This window comes from Pieris rapae, chromosome 22 (assembly GCF_905147795.1).
Source record: "Pieris rapae chromosome 22, ilPieRapa1.1, whole genome shotgun sequence".
Classification (NCBI taxonomy): domain Eukaryota; kingdom Metazoa; phylum Arthropoda; class Insecta; order Lepidoptera; family Pieridae; genus Pieris; species Pieris rapae.
In genome coordinates, this window is record NC_059530.1 from 887185 (window position 1) to 908623 (window position 21439).

Here is a 21439-nt window from a genome sequence, read left to right on the forward strand (position 1 = left end):
CCAATTTAACCCGGTATCTCTCTGATTTTTCAGCATATTAGGTTTCAATATTTAGATTGTCTTCAATTCGCTAATCTAATATGTGCATGATGTTCAGGTTAAAGGTATGGTAAAATAAAACACGATTTTATTTTGAATATAATTTATTTTAAGAAACAATCTTTAGGCATTTAATAATCTCATTGCCTCCCTATAGCCAGTCTCACTTGCACCATGGACGGTACCATAATGTAAGGGATTCGTCGCTTCACCTGCAAATAGCACTCTCGGGGTCCCACTAGCGTCTAATAGTGGAGCTCCTAAATTCTCCCTAGCTTTAGGGTATTTAGGGGTCTCTAAGTTGTCGTAGGTGTAACTGCCACGGAAAAAGGGGTTGGAGTACCATTTCGATCTGAAATGTTAATAATTCAGACTTAATGCTGATGACGTTTTAAACATTTTGACATACGCAAGTCACAGTTAACAATAAGTTTCAAATGTCAATGTCATATGTCTAAAAACCAATTTAAACGTTGAATTAATTTACTGCGTCGAAAAAGTTTAACTATCTATCTGACCGAAAGCCAGCGTGTTGATTAATAATGTAAAACAAGATGGTGGTCACGACAACAGCTGATTACTTTTAGAGTCGTTCTTGTGACAAACGTTGTGTGAGTGGTTTTCTGTTTCTCTCTCTTGATTATTTCATTTGTTATTGTTATTTCGGTGGAATCGTGAAGAACTGAGAGCTTGGAAATTCCGTGTTTTGTTTTATTGTAAATGGTTATGAATGTTGAATGAAACTCATTAAACGTTTCGTTCACTCACTTGTCTGACGGAACTTTAGCGACTTGATTATATATCGATCTTTAACTAACTGTCTAGAGATTCAACTAACTCTATGATTTAACTTCTTTCGCGACAGATATATTTATTTACAAAAATTGTCTATCCGACTTTTAACATATGATCTGAAGTAAAACAAATATTTATTTAAATAATAGTATACCTCAAAATTCCATTAGGCTCTGGTATAGTGTAGTTCTTTCCCATGAAGCGTCTTAATAACTCTATAGATTTTTGTTGAACTATTTCATCTGTCAATGTCTCTGCCTGTAGTAAACATAAATTTATTTATTTTATTAATATATCGTGTGCTGGAATTTCAGCTAAGTACAAATCTTAAACACTCAACAATCATGCATGAAATGTCGGTGTTAGTTTCAGTGTAAACAATATATTTGCAAGAATATGGAACAAAAATGTTATGGTGGTACAATCTAAGAGTAGCATATTCTGACCCACAGAATAGAAGATACATTCAGATCATTTTAGTAAAAAAAAATTCATTCCACCATCCAAACATGGTTTAGGTTCAAATTTAATGACATGCAATAAGCGATACCTGTTTATCTTATGTTCCATAATAAACGTATTTTTTATTATTTAAATATAACGTTGTAAAATTAATTTTAATATTTCACGCAAATAATCTTTAATAAAATATTTTTTTTCCCAAAAGTAGTAGATTATCAATTATTAAAATCTCTAGTTGATTGTTTTTGGTAAATTTTTATAAATCTTCATTGCCATACAGAATGTGTTTTTCCTATACAATTCCAGGTTTTTTCATGGCACAGACATATGAGCAAGTATTAATTGCGCACATAGGTCAAACCTGCGTCCATAGCCCTAAGAAATACCTTAAAAGCTTTAAATACTAACCTTTTTGCCAACATAACCAGTTGTCCATAGAGTAAGCGAGTTTTTGCAAGCTAACGATGTACTCGCCCCACGTATTTGAGACAACCACAGATCACTTTCCGATAAATTTACTTTATCTTTAGTATACCATATGTATGGAAAATACAAACGATTGGGCCACCAAGCTTCATCAAAGATAAGGATTATTTTATTGACAACCCCAAATGCAATTTTATCTATGGCTATGATTTTGTCTTTGGGTAGAGGAGGATGGAAAATGTCGTATCTGAAATAAGCCATGCAATGGTTTAATAAATGAATGAAAGATTTGAATAGTTATGATGTTGGCTTAAATAGTTATCAAGTTCACACCTTAGGCACAATGTTAAAGAACTATAATTATTAGAAAAGACAACAGAAAAATTTAAATGACGTTAAAAATTACCCAGGGTGTAACAGTACTGATCACAAATAAAAGTTTTATAAGATTAAATTATCAAAGACAAAATTTTAATTTAAAATGGATTGTGTTATCAAATTATTAGAAAAAAGCTACATAAGAATATAAGATGCTTAAAAATATTAAAACATAACTATATATATATTCATACAGGCATGGTGTGATTACTGGTTAGTAATAATTTTATTCGTTTACTGATATAAAGAAATGCTAATAGTGTTTTTTTTTGGTTGTGTAAATATTTATTCTATTAAGAAATTTAAATATAATTTTAACGTGATCAATAACTATTTGTCTATATCTCTGAAAAATACTGGGATCGCTTTTTGAGGTATAATATAACACGACATAACCATCACAAAAGGACTGATACAAGAAAACAATTGAATCTTTTGGGTGATTACTTATATAACAAGGTCAACACTTCTCTCTCCATCTATCCCCTAACAAAAAATGAGTGCAAGAAGACGGTTACACTTTGGCTATTGGACTTAAACTATGAGGTTACCAAAAAAATGCTTATCATAACTAAATAGTTGAGCATAAAGTTTGACACAAATTTTATGTAAATTTTAGTTAATAATTATTTGGAGTATAATTGTGCAATATTTTTACGTCAATTATTCAGAACACACACATACACAAACACACACACATACACATACACCATGTGGTTTCCTTATAATTAATATAATTGTCTATTCTTTACATATAATCATTTTGTCGATCCGAAGTGGTGGAGGCCTGATGATCTGTAACACAGGTGCACAACCTTTAACAGGCATCAGTCTCACTTAAGCAATAGCAGTGCTCCAAAGAAGAATGACAATTATTGTACTGTATATGTTTTTGTGAGAAATAAAATAAATATATTATTATTATTATTAATCTATATCACTGCTGACACATTGACATTGACAATCGTCTGTAAGATGTCTATGATATTGCTTGGTGTTGCCATTCTAATTAAATGAATGACATCGTGTTCCCATATTACATTATCGCTGATACATGAATACATAGACATAAAAATGATGGACAAGCGTGTTTGTGTAAATGCGAAAGCATGAAAGTACCGAAGCGACAAAGCCAAGCCAAGCGACCAATCTATACATAACTACGTTTGACAATGTATTAAACGTGAATTAAAAAGTGTCGTCATATAAATGCTTAAATTTTATTAAAATACCCACATAGAATACATATATGTATGTATGTATATTCATACATTCTATGTGGGTATTTTAATAAAATTTAAAGATTTGTAAACCCAGTTTAATGACATATACATTATCAAACCATAGCATAGATAATAAATAATAGCTGTCATTCGCTAAAACAATATGCCACTAACCGTCTTAGCGGATTCACCCGCCAACCATATGGTCAAGGCTGTGTCTAGAGCGAGGGGCGTGGTCGCATCCCCATGTCTCGTAAACCATAGGTCATTGGATTTATCAGCCTCGATCATAACGTAAATCTTATTTTGATCCCACCACTTGTGAGGAAAATTCAAAATAACCTTATTCAGTAAACCCATCGACATTTTTTGTATCGATGTAATTTTGTCGTCTGGCAATTCTGGTGAAAATAGAGTGGTGTATCTGTAATTGTCAAAATCTTTATGACTTTATTTATTGAATAATACAGTAGATTTAGACAAAATCACTTTGCATTGGCTCATACTTAGTCACGTGACCAAAGTGGTTTTGTCTCAGTTTAAGCCAATTATTTTTTCACAACCTGCTACATTGTTAAGAAAATTGAGGATCTAAATCTATATAAAGAATAATATAATATATATAATATAACATAGCCTATCTTATATTTCCTATGCCCCATAATCAACCAATTTATATAAATAATTGAATTATTCACTTAAGACACTTAAATGCTGGGTTTTAGGACGAAATTATTCATTAATTTACAGTTAATTAAATTTCAGAGCATATAATAAATAAGTGAAATTTATATACTTAATAATTTTAATAATTGTAAGAATAGTCCTCCTTAAAATTGAATAATTTCTCCCCTGTGGGGCGTGGGCGTGGGTCTAGTAATGTGAACATAAAAATAAGTGGTATGAATGGCATGGAATTATCATCTTTTTCGTTCTACCCTAAAGTTGAGATTTTGTAGGACATCCTATTTTCAAGGAAAACTATTTAAATTTTTACCTTTCTTTTAGCACTCCTAATGAAACGGTTACTATAACATTGTTTGCTGTGTATGTTTGTCCATCTGCACAAACAACTGTAACCTCACCGGTTATGTCTTTTGGCCATATGATTTTAGTCACTTCAGTATTTAACTTTATGTCCAAATTTTGTAGGCCTGGTCCATTGTTATATGTGTTCTAAAAAAATGCAATCACCTTAAAACTACTGAAAATGAATATAATTAAACCATCCTGTTTTGAATTAGTAATTTTATAATATACTTGCAGACTCGGACAAGCATTGCTGTAGCTAAGGTTTTGGTTATAATACATAGAAGTACACTATTCAAGGGAAACGTAGGAGAACTTATGTGAAACGTTAGTACTTTTAACACAGCACCATCTGTTAGAATTGTATCAAATAATAAACATATAATTTGCAATAAAATAAAATTGCGACTATAATTAATCTCTATATCTAAATAATCTCTTAAGTTGGATCAGACTGCTCACGGTGTGCCAATTAAATTTAAAATCGGTTAAGTAGTTTAGGAGTCCATCGCGGACAAACATCGTGACAGGAGATTTATATATATAAAGAACATTATATGTATGTTCATCATATTAATAGTAGAATTTCTCTTAATGTTACATAAATAAGTACAAAAACTGGGCAAGACAGGGCATTGTACGACTCTTAAATTTCACTTACCAGCATTAACTCAAAAAAGGTTTTATATCCATACTTATGCCAGCTCGTGTGCAAATGTCCACCAAGTTCTTCAGCTGTCGACCTTGTGGTGACGTCATGCCAGTCATTTGACGCTTCATATGCATTTATGAAGAGATTCATGACATCCAAAAATTCATCTATGAATTGCTTGTCATGTTCCAAGTATGGGTGGTTCTTTTTTATATAGGATATTATTCTGAAATCATTATATATTTTATATAGAATTAGGAATATATTATTGTGATCAACCATTGGGGGCTTTTATTATATTACAATAACAATAATTTTCCACTTTTATCCCGTATTTCATCTTCCCAAGTTTTCGATGGGCATCCCCTCTTTCTTCTTCCCACTGGGCCCTTCCAAGTAAGGGATAAGTGGAAGAAGCTGGAGGAGGCCTTCACTCCATTAGAGGTCAAATACTAGTGTAAAACTTAAAAGTAATGGACTTACTGTGATGTAGTTATAGTATTTTCAAATAAAGGCTATTTTTATTTTATTATATTACAATTCCCTATAATAGACCAATAGATGATAAGAGTCTAGTGTCATTAGCAATGAAGCCACATCCTTCTTCAGTAGTGAAGTAATAAGTATCTTATTCTTCTTCATTACTAACCCCAAAATGGTTCTGGAGTTAAGCCAGCACCTTTACAGCATGCATTATGCAATTTTTAATGTTAACAACGAAACCATAGACAATTGATTACTCACTCAGCTGTCAAATAATCACCAGTACTCTCATACGATATATTAGTGCTATATTCCGACTTCTCTAAGCAGTAATTAAAAAGTTCGTAATAAACTGGCATCAATGTTTGGTTTCCATCTGAGCGGAAAATAAGAAAATCAAAGTCCTGAGGTACAACTGTAATATTATTCTGAATAGCTAAATCATATACGCGGCTGTTTTGTGTTCCATGAATCCTGTAAAAGTAAATGGTAAATAATAGCCTATATTCGGTAACAATTCCCAATATGATAACAACTATACTGTCTTAGAGAGTAAATGGTTTTACAGATATTGAGATTATGTTTAATGTTTAATTCACTATTTATCCCAATATCAGTTTCCCATTAAGAAAACAAATAAACAAAATAAAATATTGTAATGTAAATTATGTAATAACCATAGGTCTGCATATGGCATTTGTTTTTTTAACATTTATATTTACGTATAAATGTCGTAAATACCATGCAAAATCATAGAAAACATAAAATAAATCAAATAACCAATTACATTTATTTTATTATAAATATCTATCTAAAACTAGAAGACTAAAAGCTGGTAAAGAGTTGATTTACCATTCAGCCCCCTCTTCAATAATACCGCCTGCAAATTGAACTGTCTTCACTCTTCCACCAATTCGATCCATTGCTTCTAAGCCCAGCACTCGCTTGCCAGCTTTAGCCAGTATTGTGGCTGCCGTGACCCCAGCGGAGCCCATTCCCACCACTATTGAGTCGTATGGCTGGGGAATGCATGAGCTGAAATAGTGATTTTACTTTATTAATACTTGGATGCTTTCTTGTGTCAATATGAGATTTTACAATATGAATTAAATAACAACATTATTTTTTTCAAAACATACTATGATTTCACAGATATATTAAAAGTTAGTTTTCTTAAAAAATTTCTAACATTAACAATAAAGCACTTTCTAAAAACACTCATATTTCTACAAATGAACTGAAAATATAATTACTGCAAAGGTATATATAGATAAGGTGTAGATAATGTAACAACAATAATAATATAATTAGTGTTTACTAATAATGTTATTAGCAAGGTAATTAAACATTTTAACAAATTTTTCTTATTGTATTCAAGTATTCCTGTGATTAGACCTCAATTATTTTATGCTAATATCTAAGCCAGAAGTATGACTTAATAAGTTATTTATTCCACTAACCAAATTAAATAAAACCAAATTTAAATATTTGTCATAAAAGATGTTAAATTCAAATCTGATTCTGATCAAACCTAATCTGATTAACCAAAACCAATTGTATTAATATAGTACACTCTCTGTTTGTGAATTGGTTAATATTAGAATCTCAAATCTCAATGTTATGTTCTCTGAAAATCTTAACAGTACATACTAGTAAATAATAGTCCCTGTATCTGTGGACATTAATTGTCAAACACGCCATCTAGGTTCGAATATGTAACTTCGCTTAAAGATAAGAGGCTAATAATTCTACATAGTCTTCTAATTAGGTACGATTCACTACATTTATAATAAATTCATATTATCTATTACATAAAACAGATGGGTTGTTTAAGTTGAATAGATACATGAATTTGATCACATATCATATGGTTTGACAGTGGTAAAGTGGTAACTTAGTAAACTGATAAAATCTTTTGATATAAATATGTAAGTACAAATGGTTTTACTTAATGAGTTATCTGAAATTATTGTATTACAAGAAATAACTAAAAAATATTCATAATACACAAACCGTATCGGTCCAAATTATTTATTATATTGGCACGTTTTTTCTCACACTGTATAATATAATATAATTATTTAAGCTTTATTTATTACAACAATAATTATCGTTTTTGTCGAGTTTATCAATTATTTAGAGGATTTATTACATTTATTTATTGGATTTTATATAGTAACATATCAAAAATTTATTGAAAATATGTCATTTAGGAATAAGGATTGTCATTTATTGTCATCCATTACTTATCCACAGATAACAAATATGTATTAGGTAATTTTGAGAGAAACGTTTAAATTTATATAAAGGCGTTCAAAACTTCTCTATTAAATTAACTTTAGTCTGAAATCTTGCTTGCCATATAATATTTCATGAAATAAAAATAATATTAACTTGTTAGAAGTATTATTCTGATGTCAGAGATATTTTTTTTATAGTAAGCCTTAAAAATGTTTCAAGATTGAACCGACATTGATGAATTCTACTTTGTGGTATGAAGAAATACTTTGATTTATTTTATTATTTTATAATCCAAGTTGCTTTGTAATATTTATTGTATTGTTATGTGTAAGTTTTCAAAAAATAATGCAAAGTAAGCTTTATTTGTATCTTTGTAAAACGTAAGTTATTTTGTACATGTTACAATGACTCCGTAATAGATTATTGTCGGAATTAGTCGAAATTGACAATGAGATAATAATTTCCTGTCAATTATAACAATTGTAATCGTCAGAAAAGCAATTACGACTTTGTTACTCAATGATTATTTTTCTTTATAACGCTCTTTAAAGTCTTATAATTCAAATTATTCTCAATAACACTTTATTCTTTAAATAGTGAAATAGCTCATGTGAAAAAACTCTTTTGCGAAAAAACTAATTTAGTTAATTAAATGGAATTTAATTTTCTCTCTGTAATTGTGAAAATTAAGACGTGGATTCTTGCAATTATTTATTAAAATTGTTGTTGTTTGCCCCTTTCAAAAGGTAGTCAACACCATACTAACTCTTTTAAAATAGGTTTTACAATATTTTGTACACATTGATTTGATAATTAAATGTGATGCCCATTTACGTAACTATAAAAAAAAACTACTAAGTATACTGAAATAAAATAGCCCGCACTAAAAAAATAATGTAACAGATAAGTAAATTGTTATGTGTTAGCACATGTCGTATCTAGAATATCATAGAAACTATGCCTAGAAGGATTCAAGCTGTGATTTTGGCAACGGGTGTTTACACACGATTTTCATAGCACGCTCTTTTTTCGCGCTTTCATATACATTAGGTTTTTAAATTTGGAACTAGAAGTTTTTTACTTTTTAATTATAAACAGTAAAAAAAATGTTCTTGTTATTGTTACCGACAACTCCTTATTGTTAGACCGTGTTTGATTTTAAAGAATTCATCAAATATTAATTAAAAATTTGCCAGAAAACTCCGCGTGTTACTTAATTTACACGATAACAGTACGACGACGTCAGTCATTAAAATTAATTGAAATCGACGTTAGAACGTAAATTTCCTTGCGAATGCGATATAATTTTGCTTGTTTTGATACAAAATAAACATCTTATCGGTATTTACTAATAATAATCAATGCGGGTTGTACTTATCATTTCTCACCTTATGACCTGTATGGAACGTCTAGAAGCTTCTTATATTCTTATTCGTTTATGAATATTTAATACGAATTTGCCAAAAGCAAGTAATGGATCTAGAGTTTCACTAGAATAGCAGGTGACAATGAAAAGTGGGAAAAAATTAAATGACACATTGTCTTTGACTGTATACGTACTAAAAAGGTTCCTTTAAGAAACCAATATAATATACATATATAGCGTACCAATTCTTAAAAATTATTCTTCCACCGGCGAGTCGCGAGCTCTATGGCACTGGGAGTGTCCATGGGCGGCTTTATCACTCACATTAGGTGAGCCACCTGCCCTGTTTGCCCCTTGTGCTATATAAATAGGCAGTATCATTTCAAAAATAGCTTTTATACGCAAATATTTGCATTTTTTCAAAAGTATTGTGCGACTATAGTAGGAACCAGAAGTTCGGAAGAGTTACTCATAGTTGTTTATTATTCTCGTGAATTGTATTCTCGTATTTTAAAATTTACATTAAATAAATGTATCAATCGTGCTTAGACTTCAAACGCGTTCTATTTTTTCGCGTCCAACGATACGTAACCTTAGGTTACTTGTGGTTCTATTATTTATGTCCACTTCTTTAATCAAGTTATTTGGCATGATATCCGGGTAAAGTTCGCGAATGTCTTTCAAGTAAAAACTGAAACTTTAGCTCTCGTTTTTGGGAACTATAAAATATTTTATATCTTTAAACGAACAATTCTCAAATCTCGGAATCTGCTCCAACGATTTTCATGAAATTTAGTAATGGGGGCGATAAATTAATCTAGCTAGGAATCATTTCTAGAAAAATGTCATTTTATACGTGTTTTATCAACTTAAACATAAACTTACTTTTTTTATTGGAAGAAAAATAACAATATTTTTTTTGTTCTCTCGGTAAGATCGAAAAATATTATTCATATTTCATCATTTTATTAGTATGTAAATCGAACTTAAATATAATTTCCAAAAAACACAATTTATAAATAAAGGAAAGCTCGGCCATCCAGGTACTATAGTATAATCTGTGGTAAAGCCATAGATTAGAAAATTTAATTCGGCTAAATACAATCTTTAAACTCACCCATAATTGGCCACTGATAAAACAAGTACTAGCCGCAATGGAAACATTGTAACTGATTAACAGATAGATGTTGTATACCTTTATAACAGATAACTGCGAGTTATTACATGGTCATCGTTGATAAATAGTTCCTTAACCCATTTATCGAGCTTTTAGCCTTATAATTATATAGGTTGAATATTATACAGATTACATATGAAATACAGACTAAAAACAAGAATTTTGAAGTGAAACTTCTTTAGAATCGTCGTGATTTCAAACCGGATGCAATGGCAACGGAAAAAGCGACAGTAAAAAGAGACAGGAATATAAATTAATAAGATTTAACGTGGGAGAAAATGAGATAGAAGGCATTATACAACCTCTTTTTACTGCAGCTTTTTCATTATATCGAATTTCAAACTTTCGTTATTTTAGTTTTTGCCAAATTAAATATTTATATTAAACTCATAAATTAAAATTTATCATTAAAATATACTGTTTTTAAAGAAATAAAAATACATTTAGATAGTGGAAAATGTTTAATTTACATATGATTAAATATAATTGTTTTTGAAGGTTTCACTTCTACCACGTGTGTATTTCACATGTTTTTTTTATTGTTAATAGTATAATAAAATTATAATACGTTCTCTTTCCGGAAACTAAGGTTAGTTTGAACTGTTGGTGTACACACGACTGGATCTAAATATATTGCATAATGCTGGATCTATATATATGATGATATAGACAATGTGACTAAGGTTCTATGAATTCGAGAAGTGATTTTTTATAATCGATTCAATAGATTTGTAGCCTATTTATTAATATATCGACAAATTTACTCACTTAAGAAGAAAGTTAAAACTAAATATAAAAAAGATATAAAGTAGTTCGCAGTGTTTATTTGGTCTCATTCGTACGCTCGCTGTAGATAGTCGGCCTATATTTTAGCATAAAGAGATATGTATTTAGTGTGGCCATTGAGAATATTTGGAACGTATAAAAGGAGAAAGTCAAGTAAAAGTAAAAATCTATATTTTGTTATAGATTAACGCAATAGAATAAAGAAGTATACATTAAATGCTTCTTATTTTACATTTACTGCCAGTTCTCAAATCAAGGGTGTAGAACGAAAGAGAAGAAGGTGTGCGCGTGCATTGTAAAAATTCATTCTCATCATTTTTCTCCATCACGCCAAAAGAGTATAACTTCAAAAATAAAATAAAAAATATATAAGTTATAGGTGAAATTAAAGCGGGTAAATCCGGCAGTAAACAGCTGTAATTGTTATAAAGTTTTTTTATCGTGCAGTTGTATACGATATCAAAATTGAATTTAATATAAACCAGTTACTTCATTACAAGACGTTTATCGTTTTGAAAATGGGAAAAGTGTTTGTTATCAACATGGCGTGGTATACATTACTGTTTAATTAAAGAAAGAAATATATAATAATATTAGTTATGCTTTAGTTGTGGTGTAAATGATCGATTTATAGAACCTCCGTACATCAAGAGAGTATTGGATTTTGACAAACGGAAGTTTGTGAATTGCACCATACAAAATTAATACATCATTCTCGCTTCAACCTTGTTTAGAACTGGGTCGCAGATTTCTGTATCAAATAGATACACAAACATGATCATTTATCAATCTAATAGGCAAGTGGGTGATCGGCCTCCTGTGCCTGACACACGCAAAAAGTTTTAATTAGTAATTTTTCTAACTAGCCAGTTCTAAACATTTTCAGTGTTACCCACGTATTAGATTAACAATTGATCATGGAATAGATACAGAAATCTGAGGCCAGAAATAAATTTACTTATTTTTAAAGAATCGCAGACTTAATTTTTAAATCGAAATTTCATTCTCTAACTAATATTAACAATACAATGCTATCTAAATGATTGTACCGTTAAGAATCGACCCCCAAGCGGTCACCATGGAGAGTGTTCAGAGGAGTTGTTCGGATTAATAACTGCAGCTGAGTTTCATCATCGGACGCCGAGGCAGAATACGAAATTCCACCCGTATCATCTCGACGACCATTGTTTCACAACTGGCCGTTTCTAAGGCAGTTTTTGCTACCACCACTATGTGGAACCAGCTGCCCACTGAAGTATTTCTGAACTAATTCGACTCAGGGTCCTTCAAGAAAAGAGCGTACCAATTCTTAATAAGTTGCCGCCTCCTTTGCCCCCTTTTCTATAAAAAAGAATTATTAGCAGAGACATGTAATATAACTGATAATTTCAGGTCATCAATGCATTCATACGAGGTCATAGTAGTTGGTCTCGGCTGCGCAGGCGTCACCGCAGCGACCACCCTTGTGAAAGCTGGGAAGAAAGTGCTGGCCCTCGAAGCCATGGATAGGGTCGGTGGTAGGATTCGGACTGTGCCGTTTGGTGACGGTGTTGTAGAAGTTGGTGCTGAATGGTAATATTAGTAGCTGGCAAGTTTTCTTACCACTTTTGCCTATAGAAATAAGACTGAGAAAGATCGAGAGAGAGAGAGTGAGATAGAGGGAACGTCGCATCACGCACAGTGCCATGGAGTGAGAGGCGGGAGAGAGCTATAGTGAGAAAGATTGAGAGATAGAGTGAGAGAGATTGAGAAAAAATACACGTTTTGGTTAATGTATTCGTTTAGTAGTATCATATTAGAACTTTAGATGACAATTCTATCGCATAACGTCTACCTTTTATGGCTGTACCTGGAGTTGTTTTCCCGGCGTCCGGATGTGATGATCCCATCGCCAACTGGTGAAATTATGATGTGTCATATCACCAATGCAGTCTGTCAACCCCCTTACTAGTAGGAGTGCCGGCTTCAGCCAAATGGTCAGGCACTACTGGGACATTACCACTGTCTCACAGAAAACTGGCGTGAAGTAAAGATTCCTAGGACAACCCCATAGTCTATAAGAAAAACATCGTATTTTTTTAACTTGTTTTCTTACATACTAATGATTTATGTTTATTTCAATATAATTCCAGGATTCACGGTACTGTTAATAGCCGAATATACTCTACGGCCCTTGAGAACAACATTACAGTTGTGCCACAGGATATAACCTTCAATGTGTTTAAATCAGATGGAACGCCAGCTGACAGTGAACTGTTGAATAATTTAGTGGACTTTGCCTTTGAGAAGGTGGGGAAACCGCCAATGGAGTTTACTGGAGGACTGGGAGAGTTTATTACTAGCAGGTGTGTTATAGCTGCGAATTGAATAGAGGAGTAGTAACATACTGTGTGAGCCAAGGCTGTACATTATGCTCACTAAGTTTTCTTCGTTTTATAAACGTGGCTTTTTACTAAATCGAGTAACGCTCCGATTGTACTGCCAGACGCAGGCACTTTTATCAACATTTACAATTATTTCGTGTAGTTTCTATTTTTTTACATATATTATTGTTGTTGAATGGTTAATAATCAATAAAATCCTCAATTATTTAAGGAAGCCGAAACTGGGCGATCCGTACAGCTACATTAAATATAATTATCTTACAAAATAGAGAATAGTCTGTGCAGAAAGAGAACCGGCGTGGTAGTTTTTATCATTTATTTAACGATATTCAATGTCAAACTATAATGACGTAATGTTGTCAATATATTAATTTTTTTTATATATATTATGGCCCGCACGGTTTGTGCATTGTGGCCCAGGGTCAAAACAGGAAAACGGGTAAAAAAATAAACGTATCGGATGGAACGGAATTAAGGAAAGGAAAATCTATAAAATAAAAGATCAATTCTTATAGAGATAGATATAAAAGAGTGTAAGAAAAGATATTTACATATATACACATTCATAGGATCTAAATTTTTATATCATTACTTAAGATAAAAGCTGCTAAAAGTTTATATATATGTGGGTCCATTGTTGAAAGTAAACAGGATATGGATGAAGGGAAAGGAATTTGAAGGGAAATGAGCCGACCGTTCGCGCCGAGAACAAATAAAAATGATGTGATTCAAATCAGCTTCAGCATATCCACATTAGCACGTAGGGTGGTCAATAATATTAAACTTAGCAAGGTGAGCTGGGGTGCAGACGTGTCCCAGACGCATACGAGACAGTATTGTTGTTTCTCTTTTACCGAATCTCAGTCTCCAAAACCAGGGCTTAATGGGTATAGAAGGTTGAATAGCACGATAATGGCGACCTTTTGAACGATCTTGATTCCAGCATTCAGTCCAGGAATTCCGGAGATAAATCCCATAAAGAGCCATCAAGTCATGCGCATAGTTTCCAAAAATATCCACATCTCCACTCTCCACTGCCTCATTGGCAATACGGTCGGCTTTTTCGTTTTTAGATATTCCACAGTGACCAGGAATCCATGCAAACGATACGGAATAGTTTTCTTTCAAACATTTCAATAGTAGGTTTCTAATTTCGGAAATGACAGGGAATTGATAATGTGAAATATATTAATTAACTAATAGCAGCGACCTCAAATCTATGACGTTTTTTCACTCTTTTTTTTTAAACGTCACTTGTCTAATATAATACAATTTTATCATAATCTAACATTACTTTTATTTCTCTTAAATTCTTATATATTAAAAATTATTGGTATCAATAAGGAGTTATTGCATCTATGGCTTAAAGTAATGAGTGACATAAGACATACGTCAAATTGACAACCCGTTGACGTTTCAGATTAATGGAATACGTCAAAGTCAAATACCCCGATTTGATGAATGATCAAGCTTTCCTGACGGAATTCCTGGAACTTATGAATCTGTATATAAACAATCATGAGTCTTCGAATGACTGGAATGACGTCAGTGCACAGAGTCGGTACACGGAGTTGGAAGGCCACCAACACATGAGCTGGCACAGGCATGGATATAAGACCTTTTTTGAATTGATGCTGGTGAGTTATATAGACTTAAAATTACTACAGACTGAACAATACTTAAATTCAGCAGCTCTTCTGTCCGGTATACAAAATCCAAAGCATTTGAATTGTCAAAAACAGACGAAAATATCGTGAAGGTTACAGATAATTTCAGTTATCTAATTAATTTTTCTACAGAGTAGTTATAATAAAATTTATGACAATTACGGTGGATTTACAAAAAAGAGAACAAAAAATACATTCTTAATTTAACATATTTAAAGATTGCTTCGAGGTGGGCCATGTCGAAGGGTAATGTTTTTACTTTACAATTTTTATATTTATGACAGAAAATGTTTCTGCTTTTAGTTTTAAAGCAAATTCAAATTAAAAAATTATTTATTCATGTAAAAAAAGAAATTGAATGCTTCTAATTTTACATTTACTGCCAGTTCTCAAATCAAGGGCGTAAAACGGAAGAGAAGAACTGGCAATAAACTCTCCGCCACTCTTTTTAATCGCCAAGTTTTTTCTTTTACACAACGTTTGTAAGGAGCTGTAAAGATTAATTAAAATTACCAATATACCTATAAATTTATATTACTTAATTTCAGAATACATACAACAACGGACCGGGCTTACCAAACCTAGATATAAAACTGAACACGGAGGTGACGCAAATAATGTGGCCAAAAGATGGCGCTGATGTAAGAGTTATTTGTGCAGATGGCAGCACATACACATCCCGTCACGTTATTGTTACGGTCTCTTTAGGGGTTTTGAAAGAACGGTAGGTAAATAACTGTATGCGATTTATCTAGTTTCTGAATATTGTTTATTCATTAGCATTTTGGTTTCATCATGTTTTAATTCACTGCAAAAGATTTTACTGCCTCTGAGAATCAGCATCTTAAAACTGTGATTTTTTGTTGTGGCTTTTAAAAGAAAAATAATCAAAGTTTTGATCTGGATGCAATGGAGAATTAACATTGATTGTATAAATTTTTCAGATACAAAATTTTATTCAATCCGGGATTGCCACATGAAAAAATAGAAGCCATAGAGAATACGTCCATAGGCGTTATGGACAAAATAATATTCCAATTCGACAGACCCTGGTGGCCAAAACAAGGTACATTTTTTGGATTCTTCTGGAATACTGAGGATAAGAAGGAAGTACCGACAGAGGATTATTGGATCACGAGAATTTTTGCTGCTAGCAACCCTATGGGATCCAGGAACGCGTTGACTATGTGGACGAGTGGGGATGTCGGCAAAATGGTACTTTTTTTACTGTAAATAAAATACTTGATTATTGTGTAACTTTACTGCGTTTGAAACAAATTCAGTCATCATTTCTATCCAATATACTGCCGAAATTAGTCCCACACCTATTGTTGAACATATTAACTGCTAAACAACTGACTTTAATATCCTTTTCCAATGGCAGCTGGAAACACTGCCAGAAGACACCGTAAAACGAAAATGTATGGAGCTGTTAAGGAAATTCATGGGTAAAACATGTGAAATACCAGAACCTATTGGAATGATCAGGTGAGTTCTAGAAAGTTCTAGAAAATGTTGTCTATTGTGAATTTTTTTCAAATGTTAATTGTTAAATTTTAAAAAGTGAATTTTAAGTCGATTGTGCAATGGCATCTGAATTAGTGACCCTATAGTAGCCTCACAATACTTGAACGGTTCGAAGGACCCCATACCGGTTCGAAGGACCAAAATAGTATCGGGTCTAAAAAAAAAATATTTAATACATTTGTACATAGGAAGTCGACAATGTCAGACATTGCTTTTCCTTTTAATGCTAATTGACAACCTTTGTATCAAAATGGGCTTTTTTATTTATATTAATTGCTTAAAGATGTCCTATAGATCATGGTAATAAAAAAAATTAGCGACTATATACAGTTGCGGAGTTTTTGCCGGTTTCTCCTCTGTTCTACCTATTCGATTCGAAAGCAATAAATCAAATCAAATCACAAATCATTTTTTCATATAGGTAACATAATGTACACTTATGAACGTCAAAAAAAATAAATATTAAATGAATCTAATTTTACATTTACTGCCAGTTCTCAAATCAAGGGCGTAGAACGGAAGAGAAGATCAAGCAATAAACTCTCCGCCACTCTTTTTAATCGCCAAACTTAAGTCATGTAAATACAGACTATATTCAGTTTAACATAATACAGATATTGACATTAATTCTATACAATTGCTTATGTAATTAATACAAAAAAAAACCTTAAAATGTAATAAATTAAATTATTAAAAGGAGTCCCTACAGGCAAGGTTCTGAAGATACTTTACTACTATTACCGATAAAAAAAACCTTACTTTTTCAGGTCTACCTGGTACTCTAACCCCTTCACCCGCGGTAGTTATTCCTATGACAATCGTCTGACGATACAAAACCCGAATGCACGAACATTGCTCGCTGAACCTCTAAGAGATACTCTCGGAGTTCCAAGGGTTTTGTTCGCCGGAGAGGCCACAGACCTCATACACTTTTCAGCCGCACATGGAGCCGTCGACTCGGGGTATAGGGAGGCGATGAGGATTATCGGCAATAGTAAATTGTAAAATGTATTTATTTATCAATAAAAAGAGTTTGTCTTATACACGCGTTAGAAGTTATACCTCTTTGGCGTATGAAAATTAATTATTAATTCAATTTAATAATAAATATTAAAAGTTAATATTTAAATTTGACTTTCGATTTTACTTTTTATTACAATTTTTAAAATTGATGTTTTATTAATTTTTTTTATTATTAAATAATTAATAATATATTTAACGTTATTAATTCAAAAATATGTAGTATGAACTATATTAAATGAACTATAATACATACGGCTAGTTAATTTAAATTGTACTGAAGCACTTACTAAGGTTTTTTTTTACAAATATTAATTAGTATTGATTTAAATATTAAATTTAAATCACTTCTGATTATAATTCAGACGCACATATAAAATTCGCATTTGTATAATGAAAAGAAAATGAAGAAACACGTGTTTTAAATGTACAAACTCAATGCATGTGAATAAATATTATAAATATAAATACACAGTGAACATAGGAGGCGTGCGGTCGTACATGCGCCACTAACTTCATTCTGTTAATTTTGTGTCACGGTGCGCGCACATCGTAAAATTTCACTCTCATCAATTTTTCATAGCGCGCCTAAAGAAGTATAACTTCAAAAGTGTTATGTGTTTTATTCTCAACATTGAGATGCTTTTCAACCTTAACCAGAGTATTTTCTAGTGCACATACTTAGTCTGACTTCATAAGAAACAATTCTTCCGAATCTTAAGAAAACGAATGAATGAATCTTGTTACTATAAATACAATTTAAACTATCAAGCGATACTGAAATGATGCATTTTCTGACGTTACATTGTTGATACAGAAATTTCGACTTTAGTAGATAAATCTAGATATGCCCCTTACTATGGCAACGCACTCGCGTACCCTAGGCGGTGGTATCCCTTAACATCAGGTGAGCCTCCTGCTCCTTTTTCATAGAACAGGGGACAAACGGCCAGGAGGCTCACCTAATGTTAAGTGATACCGCCGCCCATGGACACTCTTAATGCCAGAGGGCTCGCGAGTGCGTTGCCGGCCTTTTAAGAATTGGTACGCTCTTTTCTTGAAGGACCCTAAGTCGAATTAGTTCGGAAATACTTCAGTCATACATATTTTCACGGTGGACTCTGATTAAAAAACACTGTTCTCAATGTATTTTCATAGTAAAAACGAACAAGGATTCATTATTTGTATTCACGTTTTTTATTTACATAGAGCAACACTGCTGCGGCAAATTTGAATCTGCGGCTAAAACATTTTTTTTCTGTACTATATGTTTTACTTAGTGACCAAAAGTATATACATTATGAACTTACATCTTTTGTAACTTAAAGGTTATAAATAAGATGCGTGTATTGTACGAATTGTTGACTATGTGTGCGTTTGTCTGTGTATTCTTATTCTTAAGTTTTTCATTTTATGTGCTAATGTCCTTGTCAGTAAAAATAACTAAGTTTATAATAATATGTTTTCTAATAATTGTTTTTATTATTTATACGAAAATAAACTATTCAGAATTATTGCGAGTTTTTTTTACGACACATCTATTCTATTTTTATTCGTACATTGCCGAAACTAATATATTTTTAATTAATTCTTGTTTACGTTAGTTTGTATTTTCGCTGTATATTAAACTTCGATTAATTAAAATAATTAAACATGTGTTGTCTGCGTGGGAAGGAAACGAATTAATCACATAAATGACTATTGCTTGAAACTTTTTAACAAACGGTTAAGAGGTACCCATGCACGCACAGTACCGGTCATTTAAAAATTACATATCCAAAGGACAATACGGACCTATCCGGTCACCAAACTCCAGAAAAGTACATCGTTCAAAAAAGCTTTTTTTATAGAACATGTGGGAAACGGGCAGGACGCTCACCTGGTGTTAAAGTAATACCGCCGCCCATGGACACTCAATGCCAGAGGGCATAGAGTTAGATACCAAGCGTTTTAGAGCCTAATTCAGTCCCTATCAAATGACCGCGGTAGGTTATATGTCACCGCCCAGTATGTGATGCTATCTGAGGCTTTTATGAACTTTATTTAGAATTTCATCAAAGGCTTTTTTGCGGAAACGCGCGCGCATGCATCTTCTCCGGCACGAATAAAACTTAAGTTAAGTTCGGTGGTTGTTAAAAACATGAGCTTATAACTAAGATAACATGGGGTAGTAGGGTTGCGACTCTGGGTTAACAAAAAACTCATTGAAGAGTTCGTAAATCAAAGTGATTGTTATCGAATTGGTGGAGAATTTTACAATTTATGAGTGTGGTAAAGGATCATATTGGCTTCAAATGAGCGATGATATAAATATATTATGTATGTAACATAACTAATCTTAGATTACATAACTCGGATGTAAGGCATACATTTAATCACCTACTTGTCTTCTTATAGTAATGTATCTCGTAAATCATGATTGTTTAAGACAAACAGTACAACTATTTCGTTACAATCAAGTTACAAAGTTAATAACAATTTATTTGGAAGAACATGGTTAAAAAAACACTGTGGTTGGATAATCTAAACATCGCATATTCGCACCAAATGTCATAATCAAAAAGAAGACTTTTCCATAGTACTCGTTGTAACATATTACAATTATTATTATAGTCAATTCTTATATTATCTTTTCACTTTTTTAAAATATATAATATGTTCAGTATCAAATGAATATGTTATATATTTTAATTATCAAAGGTAATTAAAGTTACACTCAAAACATTTTCAGAATAATATTTTGTTCCAAAGGTAGTAAATATATTTAGTTGAAGTTTAAAAACTCATATTATAAACTTCCAGATTAATTCAAATTCAAAAGTCATTTTTTCACGTAGGTAACATAAGTAGGTACACTGATGAACGCCAAAAAAAGAAATATTCATTAAATGATTCTAATGTTACATTTACTGCCAGTTCTCAAATCAAGGGCATAGACGAAAGAGAAGAACTGGCAATAAACTCTCCGCCACTCTTTTTAATCGCCAATTTTTTCTTTTACACAATGTTTATAAGGAGCTGCAACCATTACACCAAGTTCCTTATGACATCTTAATAAAGACTAATAAAATAAATTAAAAACAAAGATTTATCCTCTATCAGCAGGAGGCATGGTGAAATAGGAGCACGCACTTACATACCTACTCGTGAGAACACCACAAATTTTCATAATATATTTAGATTTTTAAATAGCTGACCTGGCAAACGTCGTTTTGCCATGTATATCATTTATAATAAAAAATAGGGGTTGATCGTAGAGGGTTGAAAATTTATAATATTTATGTATTGTTAATGCTGTTGCTTAAAAGAAATATTTAGGGGTGGACTACCCTTACCAATTAGGGAGATGAAAAATAGATGTTGTCCGATTGTCAGACATACCCAATATGCGTACAAAATTTCAAGAGAATTGGTCAAGCCGTTTCGGAGGAGTTTAACCACAAACACCGCGACACGAGAATTTTTTTAAGATTAAGGGCATGTTTCACAATGTCCGGATAAGTTCCAAATAAGCTATTTATTACTTATTGGTAGGGTAAATAGTATTTTTGCGTTTCACGACTGTCAGATAGCGCTATACGTCATGAAATTCGAAGTACATATCTTATTTGGAACTTTTATCTTTCGAATAATTTATGTGTTGCATAGCTATTTGACACTTTATCCATACATTGTGAAACAGGCCCTAAATTATTTAATATATGTATTAAAAAATGTGGTCTAATTCCCACGTTTATTTAAAAATATTATTAAAGCTAACACTAATTACGATTGAAGAAATTTA

General features: G+C 32.0%; 2 protein-coding genes across 7 annotated transcripts; one reads left to right on the forward strand and one right to left on the reverse strand.

The window, feature by feature from the left end:
* Positions 1-125: 125 nt before the first annotated feature.
* On the reverse strand, positions 126-10344 carry LOC111000778 (spermine oxidase). 4 transcript variants are annotated; one of them, XM_045633022.1, is made up of 8 exons: positions 10212-10344; positions 6340-6522; positions 5749-5961; positions 5014-5230; positions 4321-4499; positions 1705-1969; positions 989-1092; positions 126-391 (listed from the first exon to the last, which is right to left on the reverse strand). In XM_045633022.1, exons 1-8 carry the CDS (start codon positions 10256-10258, stop codon positions 163-165), a joined length of 1437 nt encoding a protein of 478 aa, XP_045488978.1. In that variant the 5' UTR covers positions 10259-10344; the 3' UTR covers positions 126-162. The 4 variants fall into 4 exon arrangements, with proteins under 4 accessions (XP_045488978.1, XP_022126037.2, XP_045488979.1 ...); XM_022270345.2 differs by lacking the exon at positions 1705-1969 and adding an exon at positions 3498-3747; XM_045633023.1 differs by lacking the exon at positions 10212-10344 and adding an exon at positions 7501-7530.
* LOC111000779 (protein anon-37Cs-like) lies at positions 7239-17676 on the forward strand. 3 transcript variants are annotated; one of them, XM_022270349.2, is made up of 8 exons: positions 7239-7415; positions 12450-12629; positions 13190-13402; positions 14862-15078; positions 15657-15832; positions 16053-16323; positions 16493-16596; positions 17403-17676. In XM_022270349.2, coding segments are annotated over exons 1-8 (1401 nt in total). In that variant the 5' UTR covers positions 7239-7413; the 3' UTR covers positions 17641-17676. The 3 variants fall into 3 exon arrangements, with proteins under 3 accessions (XP_022126041.2, XP_045488981.1, XP_022126040.2); XM_045633025.1 differs by lacking the exon at positions 7239-7415 and adding an exon at positions 7948-7979; XM_022270348.2 differs by lacking the exon at positions 7239-7415 and adding an exon at positions 11585-11607.
* The last annotated feature ends 3763 nt before the right edge of the window (positions 17677-21439 follow it).

Excerpts from the sequence above, each read along its gene's own strand:
- LOC111000778 (XM_045633022.1), bottom strand. The coding sequence starts at position 10,258 with ATGTTTCCATTGCGGCTAGTACTTGTTTTATCAGTGGCCAATTATGG. Across the intron at positions 4,500-5,013 it reads CCTTTTTTGAGTTAATGCTG|AACACATATAACAATGGACC; the intron begins GTAAGTGAAATT and ends GCATTTTTTTAG. Across the intron at positions 1,970-4,320 it reads TTAGGAGTGCTAAAAGAAAG|ATACGACATTTTCCATCCTC; the intron begins GTAAAAATTTAA and ends GGCTTATTTCAG.
- LOC111000779 (XM_045633025.1), top strand. Across the intron at positions 13,403-14,861 it reads GGAGAGTTTATTACTAGCAG|ATTAATGGAATACGTCAAAG; the intron begins GTGTGTTATAGC and ends TTGACGTTTCAG. Across the intron at positions 15,079-15,656 it reads CCTTTTTTGAATTGATGCTG|AATACATACAACAACGGACC; the intron begins GTGAGTTATATA and ends ACTTAATTTCAG.